At 37.2% G+C, this 21,572-nt stretch overlaps 1 protein-coding gene across 1 annotated transcript in view; it reads right to left on the bottom strand.

Annotated features, from left to right (window-relative positions):
* LOC133773805 (WD repeat-containing protein 64-like) overlaps positions 1 to 21,572 on the bottom strand; it is a 155,703-nt gene that overhangs the window by 69,653 nt on the left and 64,478 nt on the right. The window contains exon 10 of the mRNA XM_062211387.1: positions 10,076 to 10,215. Coding sequence (XP_062067371.1) covers positions 10,076 to 10,215 — 140 coding nt within the window. The remainder of the gene's footprint in view (positions 1 to 10,075; positions 10,216 to 21,572) is intronic.

Raw genomic sequence — 21,572 nt, 5'->3', positions numbered from 1 at the left:
GTATGGGTGAGGGAATAATACCACTACTTATCTCTACAGTTCACATTAAATGAAACCACATAAAGGGGATTTTCAAAAGTTCATGGAAATTCTGTATTGTGAAACAACCTTGCAAGGATTTCAATTTTTGGCACCAAAATAAGCTTATCTTTTAATTCCATTTTTTCCTCTTATAAAAGATTTCACATCTATATCAGGGCATATTTATCTACTTAGATATACCTCATTCTTTCTAATGACTTGACACACATTAACACAGGAGGAAGTGAGGATTACCAAAAAGAAAGCCATGAGACACAACTTGTTTACCAACCAAGGAACAACCCTAATCTTTCTTGTTTTATGAGGAATGAATGTTAACATCAACAGAATACCCAGAGAAAGTTACTTTAGATAAGCTATAATGGATGTGTGTGGAACTATGTATAGAAGGGGTCTCAAGGGCATGAAAACTAGAAGGGTGAGGAGAAACTCTAGAGAATAGAATAGTATTTTAAGCCTCTCTGAAATACTGTTTGAACCACAAGTGTCCTGGAGGGGAACAATCTGAAACAGCATGGCTCCTTGTAAGCAAAGATGCAATAACAGAAAAGATTTCCAGGTTATATAAATAGAGAATGGCAGTCATACACAAAAGGACGTTTTGTGTAGGGATTAATTACCCCTCTCCTTGTAGGTATGTTTGCTTCCAGGGCTCACAGCCATCAGCAAAGACTTCCTTTTATGGTTTTTGATGAGCTTTCCTGAAGTGACAAACTCAAAGAAAAGCACCTAGGCCTACACACAGCAAAAAAGCATAGCAAGCTGAATACTGAATCTCAAACCATATGTCCTTTTCTTGGTTTGTATTTTTTTTCTTGCCAGATGAGTATCAGAATTTATTAATTGAAGTTTTCTAACAAATCTTTGTCTTCTCCAGAAGATTCTCCAGTAGTCTCTTAGATTTAAGTTTTGGTATAAGTAGTTCTTACTCTTAATGTTACAAATTACACCTTACACAAAAGCTAATGAATGTCCCAAGAAGGAGAACAAGGATAGAAGGTGTGAAAATGCTGAAGATAGTGAAACCAAACTCTCAATTATGGATACTTTCAGTTATTCAAAAAGTAGTTTAAAAAAAGCAACTTGAATTTATATCACCTATAATAATTCCATGTAAGCCATATAAGGAACTATAGTAAGGAAAGATGTCAGATTTTTACAACTTAAAGATAACGTATTGTATTAGTCCATTTGCAATTGCTATAGCAGAATTCTTAGGTCTAGATACTTTATAAAGAAATGTGTTTACTTAGATCATAGTTGAAGATTCAAGAGTATGGCACCAGTGCCTCTTGGCTCTGTTGAGGCCCTTCTGGATACATCATAACATGGAAGATGGCATCATCGTGGAAGTTATGGGCAAGGCAGAGAGAGATCATAGAGTGAGACACAGAGTCAAAGAGATTCAGTTGCTAGGGTTACTCCCAGGGAGACTAGCTATGGTCTCACAGAGCTACATTATTGCCTTCAGAGAGCAATTTTTTCAGTGGCTGACCTATCCCACATTAGGTCCCACCTCTTAATAGTTCCAGCACCTCTCAGCATCACCATTTTGAGGATGAGGCTTCCAGCACCTGAATTTTAGTGGACAAATCACATCCAAACCGTAGCAGATATTTTAAAAGGTCTTTCCTATCTGTATCCTGGATCTATTTCAGATTTACACATTTTTCATTCACCAAAGGGGAAAGAGCCCCATATTTCTCTTAGATTTTGAGGATGAGTAGAGTAGCTGGGAACAGAGGAGTTGTTTCAAAGATAGCAAAGCACCTGTGGAAGAGGTAAAGTGTTTGAAGAAGCTTAGAAGGTCTGAAGGTGAATTAAACAAGGAGAAATGAAGCTGAAAAGACATTCCGGTTCCAGACCATAGAGAACCTTAACAATAGAATTAGAACTTTATTTGTGAGGCATGAGGTATGTTTTAAGACATTTAAGAAGGCACTGGCAAGGTTATAAGTGGGTTAGGGGAGGAGTCATGGGACCAGGCAGCTTGGGAGGGAAGAGACATAAGATAGTAGTACAATTATTAGTACTTCCTAATATGCCACCTTCAACTGAGAGCACTTGTAGGGTCTGAACTAAATTCAAGGCTCTGGGAAGAAGAATGAAGTTATCAATATGAGATACGTTTCAGAGGCTCTGAGACTAAGCAGTGATAGGACTTGGGGAGGCAGAAGGGTCCAAAGTAGCTTTGAAGATGGATCAGTGTTCATTGGGAAATAAGGACACTCGTAATAGCTAGGGGAAAATCAGAGTTATGAAAAAGAGACTGGAAGTGCAAAATAAGCTCAGTTTTAGATATTCAAAAAAATTTAAATATAATAATAACTGACTTGTAACTGAGGAAGAGGAGGAACCTTGAAGATAGAGAAACAGCATAAGAAGAAGAGAAGCATGTTTGGTAAAACAAGGTTCTTGGTAGGACAGTGTTTAGCTTACAATAAAGAAGAGGAATTTGATTTAGGCAGGAATAAAAGAGCTTATTTGGAGACAGGAGGAATAGAAGAGAGTATAGGTAAAATAAACATTTTGAGGTAGAAAAGAGGAAAGCGATAAAGTGAGCTCAAAATGGTTGGTTAAGCAAAAGATGAAGTAGCTTTCAGAGTGAGAGTGGTATCAGGGGCTCAAGGAAAGCAGAGATGACTCATCTAACCATCAAGTAGACTTGATGAGTGGGCAGCGAGAAATGACTATGATGACTGTGTAGCATCTGCAGCATTTTTAAAGAAAGACTCACCCTATTCTATGCCATGAACCGCACTGATAATCTCTATTTGTTCAAAAAGGGGGTTCAAGATGAGTAGGGATAAATAAACACAGATCCTATTATTACTCCTGGAGAGAGGAGAGCACATGTCTTTCTGATAATTCCTAGCAATTATTAAAGGCTGACTACCTATGAGGTACAGTGTTGCATGCTTGACTTACATGATCTCATTTAAGCCTCTCATCAGCTCTGTAAGGAAGATGCTTTGTTATTCTCATTGATTTGCAATCATTCATGCAAGCACACAACTAGGAACTGTCAGAGCAAGGCTGAAATTTAGGTTTGCCTGATTCTAGAAGTCATTCTCTTAGCCATGCTTACTAAAGATGGGATAGTAGCATAATCTTCACCTATGAGAATACTTTAGTTTTGGTCATAGATAGTTGAAGCTCAGTCCACCTGTGGGCTAGGTTAGCAACCCAACAGGCTTCCTCTGAGCTTATGAACTTGGCACCTGATTTTAAGACATATCTTCCTGCTCTAAAGCACACCCACAGTCTTCATGCTTTGCCTTTTCTCGGGTTCCTACATACCACTTCCAAAGTGAAAATTTTAGAAAAATAGCAACTTTTACGCCCATTTGCAATCTGTTATAAATCATGAAAACTAATATATTTCTCATGTTCTTTAAAAAAAAGGAAGAAAATGCTTTTGGTATTAAAGCTGTGCTTGAGAAGGTTGCCAACCATTGTTCAATTGGTTTTGCTAATGAAATAAAAGTAAGTATATATTGGTTTCTGCATTTTTCAACATTTGTCGACTCTTCTTCAAGAACAGTAAATGTGGCTTAGCCATTCAACATTTGAGTTCTGTGACTAGACATACAATTTTTTGCAATTGAAGGGGAAATACAATTTTTGACGCTGATGGAGAAAATAATGTCCTGGTAGAAGCACTTCAAAACTAGAAGGAAGGATGAAAATCTCTGTTTTAAGAGTATACAAGAGGGCATGTAGCTTTGCACCCAATTCAGCACAGTGCTTTACTAAGCTTGGTGTGATGAAATTTGTATGAAGCACTTTGAAGGAAGGCTACATGTGAAAGACCTATCTTTTTTTAAAAATTAAAAACAATAAATTATAATTTTAGCAGAAATAAATATGTGCCAGTCTATCTGTTCTTTTTACCTAAATTGCTCTTTTACAAATCTTCATGAGGTTAGCTCTTGTCATTCATGCTTAAGCTTTTGTGCCAGTACCAGGCTGTTTTGCTTTTAATTGCCCTGCAGTATGTCTTGAAATATTGTATTGTGATGCCTCTGGCTTTGTTTTGGTTGTATAAGATTAACTTAGCTATTCAGGGTCTCTTGTGTTTCCATATGAATTTTATTATCACTTTTTCTAGATCTACAAAGAATGTCATGGTATTTTGAAGGGAATCTCATTAAATTATAAATTGCTTTTGGTAATATGGACATTTTGATTCTTTCAATCCATGAACATGGAAGATTTTTCCATTTTTTAATGTCTTCCTCTATTTGTTTCTTCAGAGTTTTATAATTTTCATTGTAGAAATCTTTGACATCCTTGGTTAAATTTATTCCACAGTATTTAATTTTTTTGGAGCTATTGTGAATGGGACTGATCTGCAAAGTTCTTTCTCAGCCATGACATTGTCTGTGTATATGAAGGCTATTGATTATTCCGTGTTAATTTTATATCCTGCCACTTTAACAAACTCTTTTATGAGTTCCAATAGTCTCTCAGTGGAGTTTTTTGGATCTTCTATACATAGAATAATGTCATCTGCAAATAAGGGTAGTTTGATATCTTCCTTTCCAATCTGTATCCCTTTGATTTTTTTTCTTGCCTAATGGCTCTGGCTAAAACTTCCAGGACTATATTGAATAGCAATGGTGAGAGTGGGCATCCTTGTCTAGTTCTGAATCTTCAGGGGAATGGCTTCCAACTTTTCCTCATTCAGTAGATTGCGGTCATGGGTTTATCATAAACTGTCCTGATTGTGTTGAGCAATGTTCCTTCTATACCCAATTTTCTTAAGGTTTTCATTATGAAAGAATGTTGTGTTTTATCAAATGCTTGCTCAGCATCTATTGAGATAACCATAGGGTTTTTGTTCTTAAGTTTCTGAATATGATGTATCACATTGATAGATTTGCAAATATTGAAACATCCCTGCATACCAAAGATAAATCTCAGTTGGTCCGAGTGAATGATCTTTCTAATGTGTCATTGGATTCGATTAGCTAATATTTTGATGACGATTTTTACATCTATGTTCCTGAGGGATGGTGGTCTATAGTTCTCTTTCTCTGTTGTTGTCTTTTTCTGGCTTAGGAACTAAGGTGATGCAGCCTTCATAGAAGGATTCCCTCCCTTTCAGTTGTTTTGATTAGCTTGAGAGGAAATGGAATTAGTTCCTCTTTCAAAGTCTGCTAGAATTCAGGAGTGAAGCTGCCTGGGCATGGGCTTTTCTTTGTTGAGAGGGTCATTTTTTTTTTTTTGAAGGTGATAATTCTTTGCTCTGACTTTCTTTTTTTTAATTTTTTAACTTTTATTTAATGAATATAAATTTCCAATGTACAGCTTATGGATTACAATGGCTTCCCCCTCCCATAACTTCCCTCCCACACGCAACCTTCCCCTCTCCTGTTCCCTCTCCCCTTCCATTCACATCAAGATTCATTTTCAATTCTCTTTATATACAGAAGATCAATTTAGTATATATTAAGTAAAGATTTCAACAGTTTGCCCCCACATAGAAACACAAAGTGAAACATACTGTTTGAGTACTAGTTATAGCATTAAATCAAAATGTACAGCACATTACGGACAGAGATCCCACATGAGGAGCAAGTGCACAGTGGCTCTTGTCGTTGACCCAACAAATTGACACTCTAGTTTATGGCGCCAGTAACCACCCTAGGCTCTCGTCATGAGTTGCCAAGGCTATGGAAGCCTTCCAAGTTTGCCGACTCTGATCATATTTAGACAAGGTCATAAAAGACAGAGTGAGGATAGTAACCAATGATCCTAAGAGTGGCATTAACCAGGTCTGAACAGTTACACAGCATTAAGTGGGGAAGAGCACCATCAGTACACACAGGTTGGGAGTAGAGCCATTGGTGGTAGAGTAGAGGTTATGATTACGAAGGAATGAGGCCCAAGTGCACTAGATAGGGTCTAGAACAAAGGACAGAGTCATTATTAGAGGAGCTAAGAAAGGTGCTAAGCTACAAGTAATTTTTCTGATTTAGAGGCAAATAGAACCTGACAGAAGGGGCTTGATAATAATCTGTTGGGCTTTAGGCCTTGTAAGTTAAGAGGCCCAGACTAGGAGGGTCATTATTACTGATTCAATTTCCATAGTGGTTATTGGTCTGTTTCTATGTCTTCATGACTCAATTTTTGTAGATTGCAGGTGTCTAAGAATCTATCCATTTCTTTTAGCTATCCCAATTTGTTGGCATACAGTTCTTTGTAGTAATTGCTGATGATTCTTTTTCTTTCTTTCTTTCTTTTTTCTCTTTTTTTTTTTTTTTTTTTTTTGACAGGCAGAGTTAGACAGTGAGAGAGGCCAGCACTGTGGCTCAATAGGCTAATCCTCCACCTGCAGTGCCGGCACACCAGGTTCTAGTCCCGGTCGGGGTGCCAGGTTCTGTCCCGGTTGCCCCTCTTCCAGTCTAGCTCTCTGCTGTGGCCAGGGAGTGCAGTGGAAGATGGCCCAAGTGCTTGGGCCCTGCACCCCATGGGAGACCAGGAGAAGCACCTGGCTTCTGGCTTCAGATCAGCGTGGTGCGCCGGCCATTGAAGGGTGAACCAACGGCAAAGGAAGACCTTTCTCTCTGTCTGTCTCTCTCTCACTGTCCACTCTGCCTGTCAAAAAAAAAAATATATATATATACATATATATATAGACAATGAGAGAGAGAGACAGAGAGAAAGGTCTTCCTTCCATTCGTTCATCCCCCAATGACTGCTATAGCCGGCACGCTGCGCCGATCCGAAGCCAGGAGCTGGGTGCTTCCTCCTGATCTCCCATGCGGGTGTAGGGCCCAAGCACTTGGGCCATTGTCCACTGCCTTCCTGGGCTACAGCAGAGAGCTGGGCTGGAAGAGGAGCAACCGGGACATATTCCAGCACCCCGACCAGGACGAGAACCTGGTATGCTGGCGCCGCTGGCGGAGGATTAGCCTAGTGAGCCGCAGCGCCAGCCTCAGCTCTGATTTTATTTATTTGTATCTTCTTTTTTTTTTTTTTCAGTTAGTTGGGCCAATGGTCTATCAATTTTGTTTATTTATTCAAAAAACCAGCTCTTCATTTTCTTCAGCTTGTAATCCCCTCTTCGAAAATGATGTTCAATTACATCACAGAGCTGTGTTTTCCATTTTGTATAATTTTTTAAAATTTATTTATTTTTATTTTTTGACAGGCAGAGTTAGACAGTGAGAGAGAGACAAAAAGGTCTTCCTTCCATTGGTTCATTCCCCTAATGGCTGCCATGGCTGGCGTGCTTCGCCGAACCAAAGCCAGGAGCCGGGTGCTTCCTCCCGGTTTCCCATGTGGGTGCAGGGACGCAAACACTTGGGCCATCCTCCAGTGCACTCCCGGGCCACAGCAGAGAGCTGGACTGGAGGAGGAGCAACCAGGACAGAATCTGGCGCCCCAACTGGGACTAGAACCTGGTGTGCTGGTGCCGCAGGCAGAGAATTAGCTAAGCGAGCCACGGCACCAGCCATTTTGTATAATTCTTAACATACCTCTCTCTTATATACATTTGTTACTTTGTGACTCTCTTCTAGGAACTAAGCTCCCTCAGGACTCTTGTCCTTGTTGGATGCTTTCTCTGTAAAACCCAAAATAGCCCTGGCATACAGACACTGAAGAAATAAATGTTTGCTGTGAATGTTTCATCATTATAACACCCTCTGGGCTAAGCACTTCTATGTTTTACAGATGAAGAAATCAAGTGAAAGATAACAAGTAATTTGCCAAATAGAGCTGCTAGGATGTGTGAATGAAAATCAACTTTCTATGTTCAATACATTTAAAAGAAATAGGAAAGGTTATCTCTGTTTCTTTACTTAGGATAAATGATCTCCACTTTTGCTGGAAAGATACCTTATTTTTCTTTAAATTTTCAAGAGGAGACTAAATTCAGAATGTTTTAATATCTCAAAACTTTCACTGTCTTTTCATTCCTATTTTTAAAATTAAGAAGTTCCTCTGTTGTAAAAGTATACATTCTCTGTCTCTGTCTCTACCTCTCAAATAAAAAAAAAAAAAAAAAAAAAACTGTGTTCTTATACATTTACCTCTCCCCATTCTTCTTATTATTTCTCTTGATTGTGGGTGTTATTTGTTTGTTTAAGGATATAATTCCCATTTCTGTCATCTTTATTGAATTTTTGACTACTCTGACTCTGTCTTTAGATTTGTTTATGAGTATTCGGGAGGCAGTCTGTGGTAGAATCAGAAATAGGATAGGCTACACTTAGCAACTAGGTAGCTGTGTGGCCCTGTACAAGTTACTTAGATGTGATTTTCCTTAACAAGTGTAATCTTGATATAATTACTTTATAGGACAGTTATTAGAATCAAGTGAGGTGTATATATAAAATACTTAGTAGTACATTATCTGACACTTAGTAAACATAAGATACGTCATATATATTATAATTTATGGAAAGTTTGAGTGTTAAGAAGTTATATTTATTTTTCCTTTAGCTACAGGTGCTATGCTTAGGAATTACCAGTTATATGAATGCTAGTTATATAAAAGTTATATGAAAATCCACCATCATAAATTCTGGAAATTCTCTGGTTTTGTATTTAAAATTTTTAATCCACCAGGAATTTTGCTACATATTATGATGTAATGATCAGATTACATAATTTTTCTATATGTTTAATCACTTTTCCCAGCGTTTATTAGACAAACAATCCTTTGCTTATAGACTTGTAAGGCTACTTTTTAATTTTTTTGGAATTAAAAGATGTATCTTTCAATGCAAAAATTTTTGAAAACTATGCATAAAAGAGTGCTTCAAAAAGTTCATACACTATGCATGGGTTTAAAAACTTTTTGCATCAAAATAAAAATATCTTAATTATATTTTTCCATGAAGTTATTGAAGTACCCTTGTATTTCTTTTTTAATTTTTTGATTTAATTTTTGACAGATTTCATTGTGATTGCAGATACAATTCTAAGAACATAATATTTACTTCTTCCTTCCTACTTTCTCCCTCCCACTCTCCTTCCTTCTGCTTTTTATGTTTTTGAAATAACAGATTTTCAATTAAAATTACAGTAAAAAACTTAATACTTCACTGAATAAGAAACTTAAATGATAACAGGTGTAAAGCAAATCACAAAGAGTCTAGTTTAGTGGGAATATAGACAAAAGCTATAAATAATGTTTGAATGGAAAAATGACCATTTCACCCATATACAGAAAATTTTTAAGTATATTTTATACAAAATTACCAAATGAATATTTACTAATCCTGCATTTTCTCTTCTGTTTCATAGATGTGGCTATTGCTACAATGACTAACACTCTGTTTTCTTTATCGTAGTTTTATACTATGTTTTAATATATGACAGAGAAAGTACCATACCAAACCTTCCAAAGTTTCTAAGATATTCTTTTATATCAATATTTCTACATTAACTTTAAACTTGGCAAATTGATTATTAAATAATCCTGACCAACCTTGAAAGTATACATAAATTTAATGGAGAATATCCTCTAAGGTCTAGGATCTCCATGTAGGAATGTAGCATATTTCTTTATTCATGCTCTAAAAGGAAAGTGCTTCAGTGAAACCTCATACTTACTTTTACATAAATGGTACCTATCGTTTCTTAAGATTATTGCTAGGTATTTCATATTTGTGTTCTTGTAAATGCTATCCCTTTAACCATTTTTCTAATAAAAATAGAAAAAACTAGAAATTCATTTGTTTTTTATAAATTGCTTTTATAACCAACTATCTTTTTGAACTTATTTGCTCTAAATGTTTAACATGATTTTATTGAATTTTTCAAGCAGTCACACTATTTTCAAATATCATAATTCAATCATTTTGTGACGCTAATAGTTCATTTTTTTGTGGTAGCACATTGCCTGCAACATTGAAAACACCATTAAGTAAAGTGCAACAGTCGCAGAAATCCTTATGCACTAATCTGTAGAAACAGAACAATGGCTCATATCTCCTTCTCCAGAGAGACAATGTTTTTCTCAGTGACTGTAAGTCATTTCAGTCAAAACCTGTCCATGGCTACCTACAGACGCTACCTTTGCAGAGGAAAGGCTGATGACGTGTTGATCCTTCTCATTGGTTACAATCTCAGTGATACTGAACATGTGTCCCACAAGTTTCCCCACAGGTTTGGTGCTGATGTTGGGGTGCCACAGACGGAGTACCTTATCTTCTCCTGAAGAAGAGAATAGGGAAAGATTATTGATTTTCTCAAGTGATCAAGTTTTAAAAGTCCCCCTCTCAATCATATCCTTCTCTTGCTCTTACTATCAAATCCCAGACAGTTTGTGACTGACTTGCTAAGAGACTAGTTTGTTGTGGATTTACTGCTCCTGTCAATGCTGTTTTGTGATAATCATTTTTATACACATAAATGTGAAGTCTTATGAATATTTTATGAGTACTTTTCTTGATTCAATACTTTCCTACTCGTTCATGCATTAATGTATTATTGATACTTTATTTACTTCCCAAAAGTATTTAAGGCAGCTGTTCTTTCATTTTCACATTCTTAAATTACACAAACATTATAATAATGAAAGAAATCAAAGGAAGAGGGAAGCTGCAGATGTCTCCACCATTATAACTAATCAAATGTTTTTATTTTTTCCATCTCTTCTAGCACAAGTCCATAAGTGTAGATAACTTACATGTAGTCATTATAATAACAAAGATACTATTCTTTAATTGTTAAAATTTGGAAAGACAGGAGAGGGATAAGTTTTGTGAAAAGTGGCTTTTTTCCCTCATAATAGCTCCACTCCTTATAAAAATTATTGTTAACCTGTTAAAATACACAAATTCGATACTTTATAGATATATTTTTATACCTGCTTCTTTTTATGTTTATGAAGATCTTGGACTTATACCCTCATAAATATACTTTTATTTGCTGTTTCATAGCTTCTTAAGATTATTCCACTGATTCTGGTTTTTACTTTATTCAATAACATTGAAGTGAATCATTACTTTATTTATGTGGTTTTTTTCTCCTTTTTGGATTACTGCTGAGGATATATTTCCAGGAGTGGCTGCTATATTAGGGCTGGCAACATTTTTGTGACTTTAAAACCTATTACTAGGCCGGCACCATGGCTCAACAGGCTAATCCTCTGCCTTGCGGCGCCGGCACACCGGGTTCCAGTCCCGGTCGGGGCGCCAGATTCTGTCCCGGTTGCCCCTCTTCCAGTCCAGCTCTCTGCTATGGCCCGGGGAGGGCAGTGAAGGATGGCCCAAGTGCTTGGGCCCTGCACCCGCATGGGAGACCAGGAGAAGCACCTGGCTCCTGTCTTCGGATCAGCGCGGTGCACCCACGGCGGTCATTGGAGGGTGAACCAACGGCAAAAGGAAGACCTTTCTCTCTGTCTCTCTCTTTCTCACTGTCCACTCTGCCTGTCAAAAATAAAAAATAAATAAATAAAAATAAATAAACCTACTACTAGATTGCTTTCCCAAATAACTGTAACAACTTCCAAGGCCATCAGTTAAATGTGACTATACTAATGTCATCAAATTATGGCCAGAACATAGTTTTATCATTGAAAATGTTTATTATTTTTAATAGGCCTGAAATGATATATTTTTAAAAACTTAAGTTTATGATAGCTAATTCTGTTGAGTGTTTTCTCCTGTATGTATCTGTTAATTTTATCTTTTTCTGTACATTGATGGACCAAATTCTATACTGATAATGTATCAGAACTCTGGTGATAATAAATATTTAATCAAAAATGTATCATATGTGTATACACACACGTCTAGTTTTATGACAAAGGTTAGTTAGCTGTTCAGAAAATCCATATCCTCTCTTCTTACATTTTCCAGGCCTCTTTCAAGTAAGGGATATCTTTTTAAAAAATAAAACAGCATGGCATTAAAATAAAAACAAACACATAGGTCAATGGAATGGAATAGAGAGCCCTGAAATTAATCCACATACTTAAGCCAACTAATTTTTGACAAAGGTATCAAGAACATACTTTGGAGATAGGGTATTCTTTTCAATAAATGTTACTGGCAAAACCAGACACACATATATAGAAGAAAAATAATGAAATTACATCCCTATCTTGCATCATATACAAAAATCAACTCAAGATGGATCGAACACCTAAATGTAAGACTTGAAACTATGAAATTTTTAGAAGAAAACAGGGGTAACATTTCAAGACATTGGTTTAGTCAATGATTTTTTGAATAAGACCCCACAGCACAGGAAACAAAAGCAAAACCAGACAAATGATGTTATATCAAACTCAGAAGCTTCTGCACAGCAGAGGAAATGATTATTAGAGTAAAGAGACACGAGAGGAGAAAGTGTTTGCAAGCTTCTTATCTAACAAAGGGATTAATATCCAGAATATATCAGGAACTCAAAAAACTCAACAGCAACAAAAACAACCTCCAGTTAAGAATTGGGCAAAGGACCTGAGTAGACATTTTTAAAAGGTGAGATAGAAATGGTCAACAAATATATGAAAAAAATGCTTAATATCACTAGCCATCATGGAAATACAAATCAAAACCACAATGAACTATCTTACCTTGCTTCTGTTAGAATGGCTATTATCAAAAAGACAGAAAATAAAAATATCTGGCGATGATGTGGAGAAATGGGTAACTCATATATTGTTGGTGGGAGTATAAATTATACAGCCACTATGAAAAACAGTATGGAGATTTATTTAAAATCTAGAAATTGCCTGCCATGTAACCCAGCAATCCCATTACTGGGTATATATCCAAAATATATGAAATCATTGTATCAAAGAGATAAACTTGTTCATTGCAACATTGTTCACAATAGATAAGATTTGGAATCACCAAGGTGTTCATCATCAGATAAGTAAACAAAAGAAATATAGTATATGCACACAATGGAATAGTTTCAGCCATGAAAAAGAATGAAATACTGTCCTTTGCTTCAAATTGATGGAGCTGGAGGACGTCATGTTATGGGAAATAAGCCAGACACAGAAAGACAAATACAACATATTCTCCCTCATATGGGAGAGCTTCAACACAAATGAAACCTAAACCACCAATCTGAACACAGAAAGGAGATTACTAGATACTGGGAGAAGAAAGCAGAATAGAGGACTTTTGGTTTAAAAGAAAATTGGGGAAGCGTGATGTGTCTCATTAATTGTGACAAATAGAGTCATATGAGATGCTAATAAAAGGGAAAGCTAGGAAAGGGGTATTGGGAATTTTTGTACAACTTCACAATTTTTGCTTTGTAAATTAATAATAATAATTCTGAAATAAAAAGTTTTAAAAAGTGATTTTTCATAAGGAGTTAATTCACTGTTTCTTTGTTATTTTCCATTTGATTTTCTTTTTTCTTTTTGACAAGCCAGGATTTAGATAAAGTCACACATTAAAGATAGCTGTTCTTTCATTTAACAAGCTCTTATCTCAGCTGGTGAGATAAGATCCAAGTGCATCACTCTTGATGAGATGAGCTGGCTCAGTTCACAGAGAAAAGCAAGAGGGAGCCAGCCTCTAGTGAACCAAATTGCTGTGGTCAAGGAAGAACACAGGGATGGGAACAAGAACTGACTCAGCCACAGCTCCGCATCTAACCAGTTGCACCACTTATGGAACATTGCTTTCTTTTCTGGGGACTCAGTTTCTTTGTCTGTAAAACTGTGATCTTTAAGAGTTCTTTCAGCCCTGAAGTTTTATGACTGTGTGCTCTGGAAGGAGAAATTACCATAGTGAGATTACAGGGCAAAGTGGAATATTTATATGTAAGAGAAAACCTTCAGGTTTTCAGTTACATGTTTCAAACTGAATAATTCCAATAATACATTAACTTGTCTGCATGTTCTTTTCACTGGAAATGGCCAAGAAGTATCATAATACTTAGGTAAGTTCAGAACCCGAACCTCAGACCCATAGGTAGTCCTAGAAAATGTTGGTTTGGGGAACCCTTGAAATGGGCATTATCACTCCTGGAAGATAAGATTAACTGGTCCACAGAGAAAGTCTGTAACTTATATATCATGTGATGACAAACAAAATAGAAGAATGCCACCTAAGAAATGTCCAAGTCTCTTCAATTAAGAGTTTTGTCCAACATACATTGTGAAAGAAACCTGGTCTCCCAGAGGTTCCCTACATGTACTGCCAGAATTCCCCATATCTGCTTGCTTTCATCAATAGTAAGGAAGTCCTTATGTAGTCCGTGTCATGGCTTTTTGGATCCAGAATGAGCAGAAAGGGACCTGAAACTAAGCTTTAAGTGACCAGAGTATTTTTTCTATATTATTATTGTTATCATTATCATCATCTGTTGACTCATGTTCTATGTTATAGTATGGTTTTCTATAGACTTGTCTTATTTGTACTATGAAACTTTGAATTATTCTTGTTTTTATTTAAGAGGCAGAAAGAAACAGACACAGAGAGCTCCCATCTGCTGGTTCATTCCCCAAAGGCCCACAATGCTGACTAGAGCCAGGATCTGGAAACCTATATGTGGGCGTCAGGAACCCAACTACTGGAGCCATCACTTGCTAACTTTCCAGAGACTGCATTGGCAGGAAGCTGGAAATAGTAGCCAGAGGTGGGAATTGAATTCAGGCAGTCTGGTGTGGGTTACAGGCATCTTAACCAGCACCTTAACTGCTAGGCTTAGCACCTACTCCTGAGTGAATCCGTTGAAGAAAAAGGATACGACTTGATACTTGTAATATTTATGGTGCCTAGTCCACAGCAGTGGTGTAAAAAAATGTTGATGAAAAAGCATTTGCAAAGCTCCTAAGACATCTTTGATGGCAATTAATTGTTTTTATACACTGGCTTTCCATACTAGGAGCTTAATTCTTAAAATGGCTAGTGGAGACACTTTGGGTAATAAATCCTTGATGGTCACCAAAATAACGTTCAGGAAATTAGCAGTTGTTTTTTTGTAAATACTTTGTCTTGGTGTTTTGTTTTGCTTTTATTTTTTTTTCTTGCAAGAGCTTCTGTCTTGTCAAGACCATCAAACGTCTCAGTACCTGTAACACATTCAACTATACCTCAGAAAGCTGCTTTCGTGGTGTCTTTGAGTCATCAGCTGGTACATACTGCACATTTAGCAGTGTGCTTGGCTGACTGACTAATCAACAAGAGCATTCTCCTGAGAAAATGTGTTGTCAGTTATAGGGATTTGCATTTTCTACGAATAGAGGCTCCATAACTGTGAAAATTCAATAAAGTATGCATGGTGATAAGTATGAGCTGCTTGTCAGTTATGTTGCTCAGTGTTTTCTTACCTTTGTGAAAGAGCTAGAAAACTCATATAATTGACTTTTTCACCTCATTCCATCCACCACAGGTGTGGGGGCCCAAGGACTGCTGTTTTCCCTGCATTAGCAGGGAGCTGGATTGGAAGTGAAACATCCAGGACTCAAGGCACTCATAATGAGATGCCAGCACTGTAGGCCAGGGCTTTAACCCTTTACACCACAGCAGCATGGTTCCCCCTTGTCTTGTTCTTAATAGAGAAAGCTTTTAGTCATTCACCATTGATATGATGTGAACCGTGGACTTTTCCTTAATTTTTTTTTATCTTGTTAAGGAAGCTCCCTTTTATTCCTAGCTTTTTTTTTGGTAAGATTTATTTATCTATTTTAAAGAGAAATTTGATCTCCTGGTTCATTCCCCAGGTGGCCTCATCAGCCAGTCAGGGTTTGGCCAGACTAAAGCCAGGAGCCAATAACTTCATCCCAGTCTCTCAAGTGAGTTGCATGGCCCAAGCACTTGAACCATCTTCTGCTGCTTTTCTCAGGCCATTAGCAGGGAGCTGGGTAGGAGGTGGAGCAGCTGGGACATGAACCGGCACCTGTATGGGATTTTTGGCATCACCAGTGGCAGCTTTAACTGCTGTGTTACAGTGCTGGCCTCTATTCCTAGCTTTTTTGGATTGCCTTGTGGTTGTTAAAAATTTTGCATTCTGCAGCGCTTGAGTATTTTCCTGCATTGTGGGACAAACTTTCCAGCAATGATTACCTCAGAGTTGCCAGTGTTACAGGATTCAACTAATGAAACTACTGCCCATTCTGATGCTGGCAGCGAACTTGAAGAAACAGAGGTCAAAGGAAAAAGAAAAAGGGGTCGTCCTGGCCGGCCTCCATCTACAAATAAGAAACCTCGAAAATCTCCAGGAGAGAAGAGCAGAATTGAAGCTGGAGTTAGAGGAACAGGCCGAGGAAGAGCTAATGGGCATCCTCAACAGAATGGTGAAGGGGAACCTGTCACATTGTTTGAGGTGGTCAAACTGGGGAAAAGTGCAATGCAGTCCGTGGTGGATGACTGGATTGAATCATATAAACAAGACAGGGACATCGCACTTCTGGATTTAATCAACTTTTTTATCCAGTGTTCAGGATGTCGAGGTACTGTGAGAATAGAGATGTTTCGAAATATGCAGAATGCAGAAATCATCAGAAAAATGACTGAAGAATTTGATGAGGTATAGCATTCTAATATTTATATAAATTGCCTGCTTATGCATTTAAATGGTGAATATATTGAGTATTTTAGATTTGGTTTTGATTTGATGTTCAGTCTAAGAGAAGATACGCTTATTCTTATTACCATGATACTCCATCCTAATTCCAGAATTAGTGATGGTTGAGGATTTTATTACATTGTGTGAAACAGCATTGAATAGAAACTTTTGACTGACTAATAACAATAGGAAAATTGTGATATGAGGTGGAAGTTGATGATTGACATTTGTTTTTGAATACCGTTTCCAATTCCCAAATCTATGAATGTTTTCCAATAATTTCTACTCTCTATAATGATAGATTAATTAAATACTTTAACGGAAAAAGTGTTTGAAGAGCAAAGAAGGGTGAGAAAAGCTTTATATTATATCTGCCTTAGAGATTATCAAATCATGTGGTCTTAAAATTCTTACAAATCCTAATTAAGAAAATCCTTAACTTTAACCAATTTCCCAAAAATACTTTATATGGAAATCCTATCTCTGCCCACCTCCCCTCAACACAAATGTGGCTTGTATGTGTATGAGACTTAAACTTCTATTTGACACACTCTACTCATTAAGAATACATAATTTAACAAACAAGACAAGTGTCTGCTAATACAAACTTGATAGAATCAAAAAGGGAGAGAAGGATCCAACATGGGAAGCATGTTGGCAGATGTCCTAAACAACACTCTGGCCTCAGAATCAGCCCTTAAGGCATTCCGATCTGGCTGAAGAGCCCAGGAGAGTATTGTAGGCATGGAAAGCCAAGATACCATGGAAAAGAAAAAAAAAAAAAAAAGAAGACCTAAATGAAAGATCTCTGTGAGTGAGATCCCAGTGGAAAGAACGGGGCCATCAAAGAAGGAGGTACCTTTCTCTGAAGGGAGGAGAGAGCTTCCACTTTGGCTATGACCCTATCGGAATAAGATCAAAGTCAGCGAATTCTAAAGGCTTCCATAGCCTTGGCAACTCATGACTAGAGCCTAGGGAGATTACTGATGGCATAAACAAGAGTGTCAAATTGTTAAGTCAACAACAGGAGTCACTGTGTACTTACATCCCTTGTGGGATCTGTCCTTAATGTGTTGTCTAATGTGAAGTGATGCTATAACTAGTACTGAAACAGTATTTTTACATTTTGTGTTTCTGTGTGGGTACAAACTGATGAAATCTTTACTAATATATAGATTCGATCTTCTGTATATAAAGATAATTGGAAATGAAAAAAAAAACAACCTGGTGTTAAATTGGAAATGGCATAGAAAATTAATTAATTTTTAAAAAAATATTATGTAGGATCTCTGTCTTTAATGTGCTGTACACTGTTATTTAATGCTATAACTAGTACTCCAACAGTATTTTTTTCACTTTGTGTTGCTATATGGGGGCAAACTGTTGAAATTTTACCTAATATATACTAAACTGATCTTCTGTATATAAAGAGAATTGAAAATGAATCTTGATGTGAATGGAAGGGGAGAGGGAGCAGGAAAGGGGACGGTTGCGGGTGGGAGGGAAGTTATGGGAGGGGGGAAGCCATTGTAACCCATAAGCTGTACTCTGGAAATTTATATTCATTAAATAAAAGTTTAATAAATTAAAAAAAAAAAAAGAAAACTCATATAATTAATTAGTTTTCAAACTCTAGATCAGAATTTTATAATGAAATGAACACTAAGGTTAATAGGAGTCAAATGCCTTAATCCACAAACACTGAAGTAGTTTAAGTCCCAGAACTTTATCAAACACATTTTTTATTCCAGAAATAACTAAAATACTGAGATTGCAAAGTAGATGAAAACTGTCAATACTTACATTTTGTTTTCTTTTGTGTGAGAACACCAAGCTGTCCAGAGGAGATGGTCGTTTGGTGTGCATCAAGTGACAATCATCATATTTTAGAACTTAAATCTCACTTTGGCCACATGTTTAAGCTCTCCTTTCTCAGGGAGTCTTGTGTGCAGGATTTGACTTGAAGTGAAATAGAAGGCTAGTATTTTTAACTAGGGGCATGCAGTGGTGTGGATAGCACCAACTGCACTTGATTCTCAACCATGTTGGATGAATATCACCACACCAGGAAATCTTTTTCTCATCTCCTGGAGTGCCCACCACCTTCCTCTGACTTGTGGTTGAGGCCAGGAAATGTTCCCATTTTCATTTAATTTCAAATTAAGATAGTTATCAACTCAGAAACAGACAGCAGTGGATCACAAAATCATAATAGAAGCATCCCACTTTTTTTTTCAAAACATAATCCTAGCATCTATCTTTGTGTGTTTTACACCTAGGTAAGGGAGCTCTTTAACGGATAATTATTCTTGGCATGCACAGTTTAGAAAGATGAGTGATTCTTAGAATAATCAGTAACAAGGTTCAGGAAACTTGCTCCCAGTCCAAGCCATGACTCTCATGGACTACTTTGCAGACTTCTTAGTCACAAGCCCTTCCTTTCTTTTCTTGATGTCCTTAGTTGAATTTTAGAAGTATGTGGCCAATGGATGCTTTGTTTTTCTGAATTCATAATGCTCTAACTATATTTGAATAGTATCTCATTGACAAACTGTATTCTGAATTTTCCCAGGGAGGTATTTAGTTTATTTAGTTTAAAGTCTGCATATGAACAGGTAGGCCAAAGTCCAACTTCCTAATTTTGCTAGATGAGGAAAATGAGCAACAGGGAAAGATCAAGTGATTGTTGAAATTTGAACAGTTGGTTAATGGACAGGTGATGATGAAACTCAGCTTCTCTACCTTCTGGATTGCTATATTATTTTGTAATTATGTTTGAACTGTAAGCTAATTTCAAATAGATATTGTAGGAGGCCCAAAACTGAGTATAGAGTTAAATATATAATTTGTTATATATATAAGATTTTGGATGCATAATATATGGAGAAAAACTTATTTATTCCCTTAGGGGAAATGACCCAGCCAGGAAGTCAAAGTTTGGCTGCCCTCATACTTTGTAATATGGATATTTCAGAGGTAAAGCAAGATACTTGAGGTAAGAAGCCAAACATTGTCTGCTAGGTATGTTTGGAGGTAAGACATTTAAAGAAGTCTTAGATGAAAAAAAAAAAAAAAACAATAACACTTACTCATTTAACATTTTGGCTCTTCTTTTGCATTATTTCTCTAACTCTTTGGCCAAATGGTATATTTAATGATTTTTTTCTTGTTGATGATAGAATTTTTTTCTTTTTAAAAAAAGTCTTCTTGTTCTCTTCCAAAGCTCAAGTCTCCAACACAACTTCCTTGTATCTGTGTTTCTGTTTTGCTCACATACATCCTGTGAGCCTACATACCTCCTGTCTCCTGTATGGTGATCTGGCCTGGGAGCTCATTCTCTCCTCCCTGTGGGCAGCCTGGGAACCCTAATGTCCCACTTTTCTAATGGGCTTTTTTTTTTTTCAGCAAAAGGAAATTCTTCCTGGGTTTGTAATCAACACTTCACGTTGAAGTCCAAAAGTGGGCTTTCATTTGCTCCTTTTCTCCATGTGAGTACATCTTCCTAATTTCTGCATAACCATCAATACAATTGCTCTTCTTCCCTCTCTCTCACCGTGCAGACTTGGAGTGGTTGATTTACTTTAGTAATCTTCAGAATCACTCTGTTTCCAGACCTTTTGCATAATTCATTTCCCATGTCTTTGAGAATGATTTTTTTCTTTTCTTTCCCCATAGCACGGGAACAATTCAAATACTCTCCTTACTGAAGGCATTAGTAACAGCCTCCTGATTGGAACCTCAGATTTCATCCTATTCTAACCGATCTTCCATAGTCTGAAAAAAATGATTTTGCCTATGTGTTTATATAAATTCAATTAATATCTGTTAGAAATATACCAGGTATACATTATCTCAATGAACCTTAAATGCCAACATACAAAGTATATGGGTTTTTTCTTATTGTTTATGATATTCTTAGCAAACTTGTACTGTGTGCTTACTATGTGTAAGATGCTAAGTATTTTATTTGAATTTGCTTAGCTATTACAATAACCTTATGAGCAGAAACTACATTCAACTTCACTTGTGGATGAGATTCAAGCTTAGAGGAATAAATAACCTGTTCGCCATATAGCTAGCAAGTGATGGAGACAGGATTTGTACCTAAACAGTCTGACTCCAGAGCCCAGACTCAAAGCCATCAAAATATATTAAAACTCCAGTATGGTAAATGAGGAGTCTGAGCATCAAGCAATACCTCAGTGCTACCTTTCTGCTGAAATTTCTAGCAGTGTTATTTTTTCCTTTACTCTCAGTAGATGACCTTGCTGCCTGTCTTCTACCTTACTTATCTCTTAAATGTCAGTGTTCTGTGAGGTTCCTGCCTTGGCCTTCTTTGTTGCTTCTAGATGAGTAGCTCTTGACCTTCTTGTGTATTTGACAAAATTTTTGATTTTCCCTCTAGAAAAATGCACATATTTGCACAACTGAACCTCTATTGCTGGGGACTCTAGAGTTCCCTTAGAGCTCATGAACTCACACTTTCTTTCTTTTTTTGGACAGGCAGGGTGGACAGTGAGAGAGAGAGAGACAGAGAGAAAGGTCTTCCTTTTTCCGTTGGTTCACTCCCCAAGTGGGCACCACGGCCAACGCATTATTTCCGGCGCACTGCACTGATCCAAAGCCAGGAGCCAGGTGCTTCTCCCGGTCTCCAATGCAGGTGTAGGGCCCAAGGACTTGGGCCATCCTCCACTGCACTCCCGGGCCACAGCAGAGAGCTGGACTGGAAGAGGGGCAACCGGGACAGAATCCGGTGCCCCGACCGGGACTAGAACCCAGAGTTCTGGTGCCACAGGCAGAGGATTAGCCTATTGAGCCATGGCGCTGGCCAGGAACTCACACTTTCACACATAAAATATGTTCTAGATGGATTAAAGCTCTACGGCCAAAACACAAAACAATAAAAACAAATTATAGTAAAATACAGAGCAATTTGTTTCACATATTCTTGGGCTTTTATAACTGTACCATCAAATCCAGAAGCCAAAAAAGGCTTTTTAATTTCCTAAAGTGTTATTCCCAGAAAAAAA

Source organism: Lepus europaeus, chromosome 14 (assembly GCF_033115175.1).
Source record: "Lepus europaeus isolate LE1 chromosome 14, mLepTim1.pri, whole genome shotgun sequence".
Classification (NCBI taxonomy): domain Eukaryota; kingdom Metazoa; phylum Chordata; class Mammalia; order Lagomorpha; family Leporidae; genus Lepus; species Lepus europaeus.
This window is presented reverse-complemented; position numbering and strand designations above follow the sequence as displayed.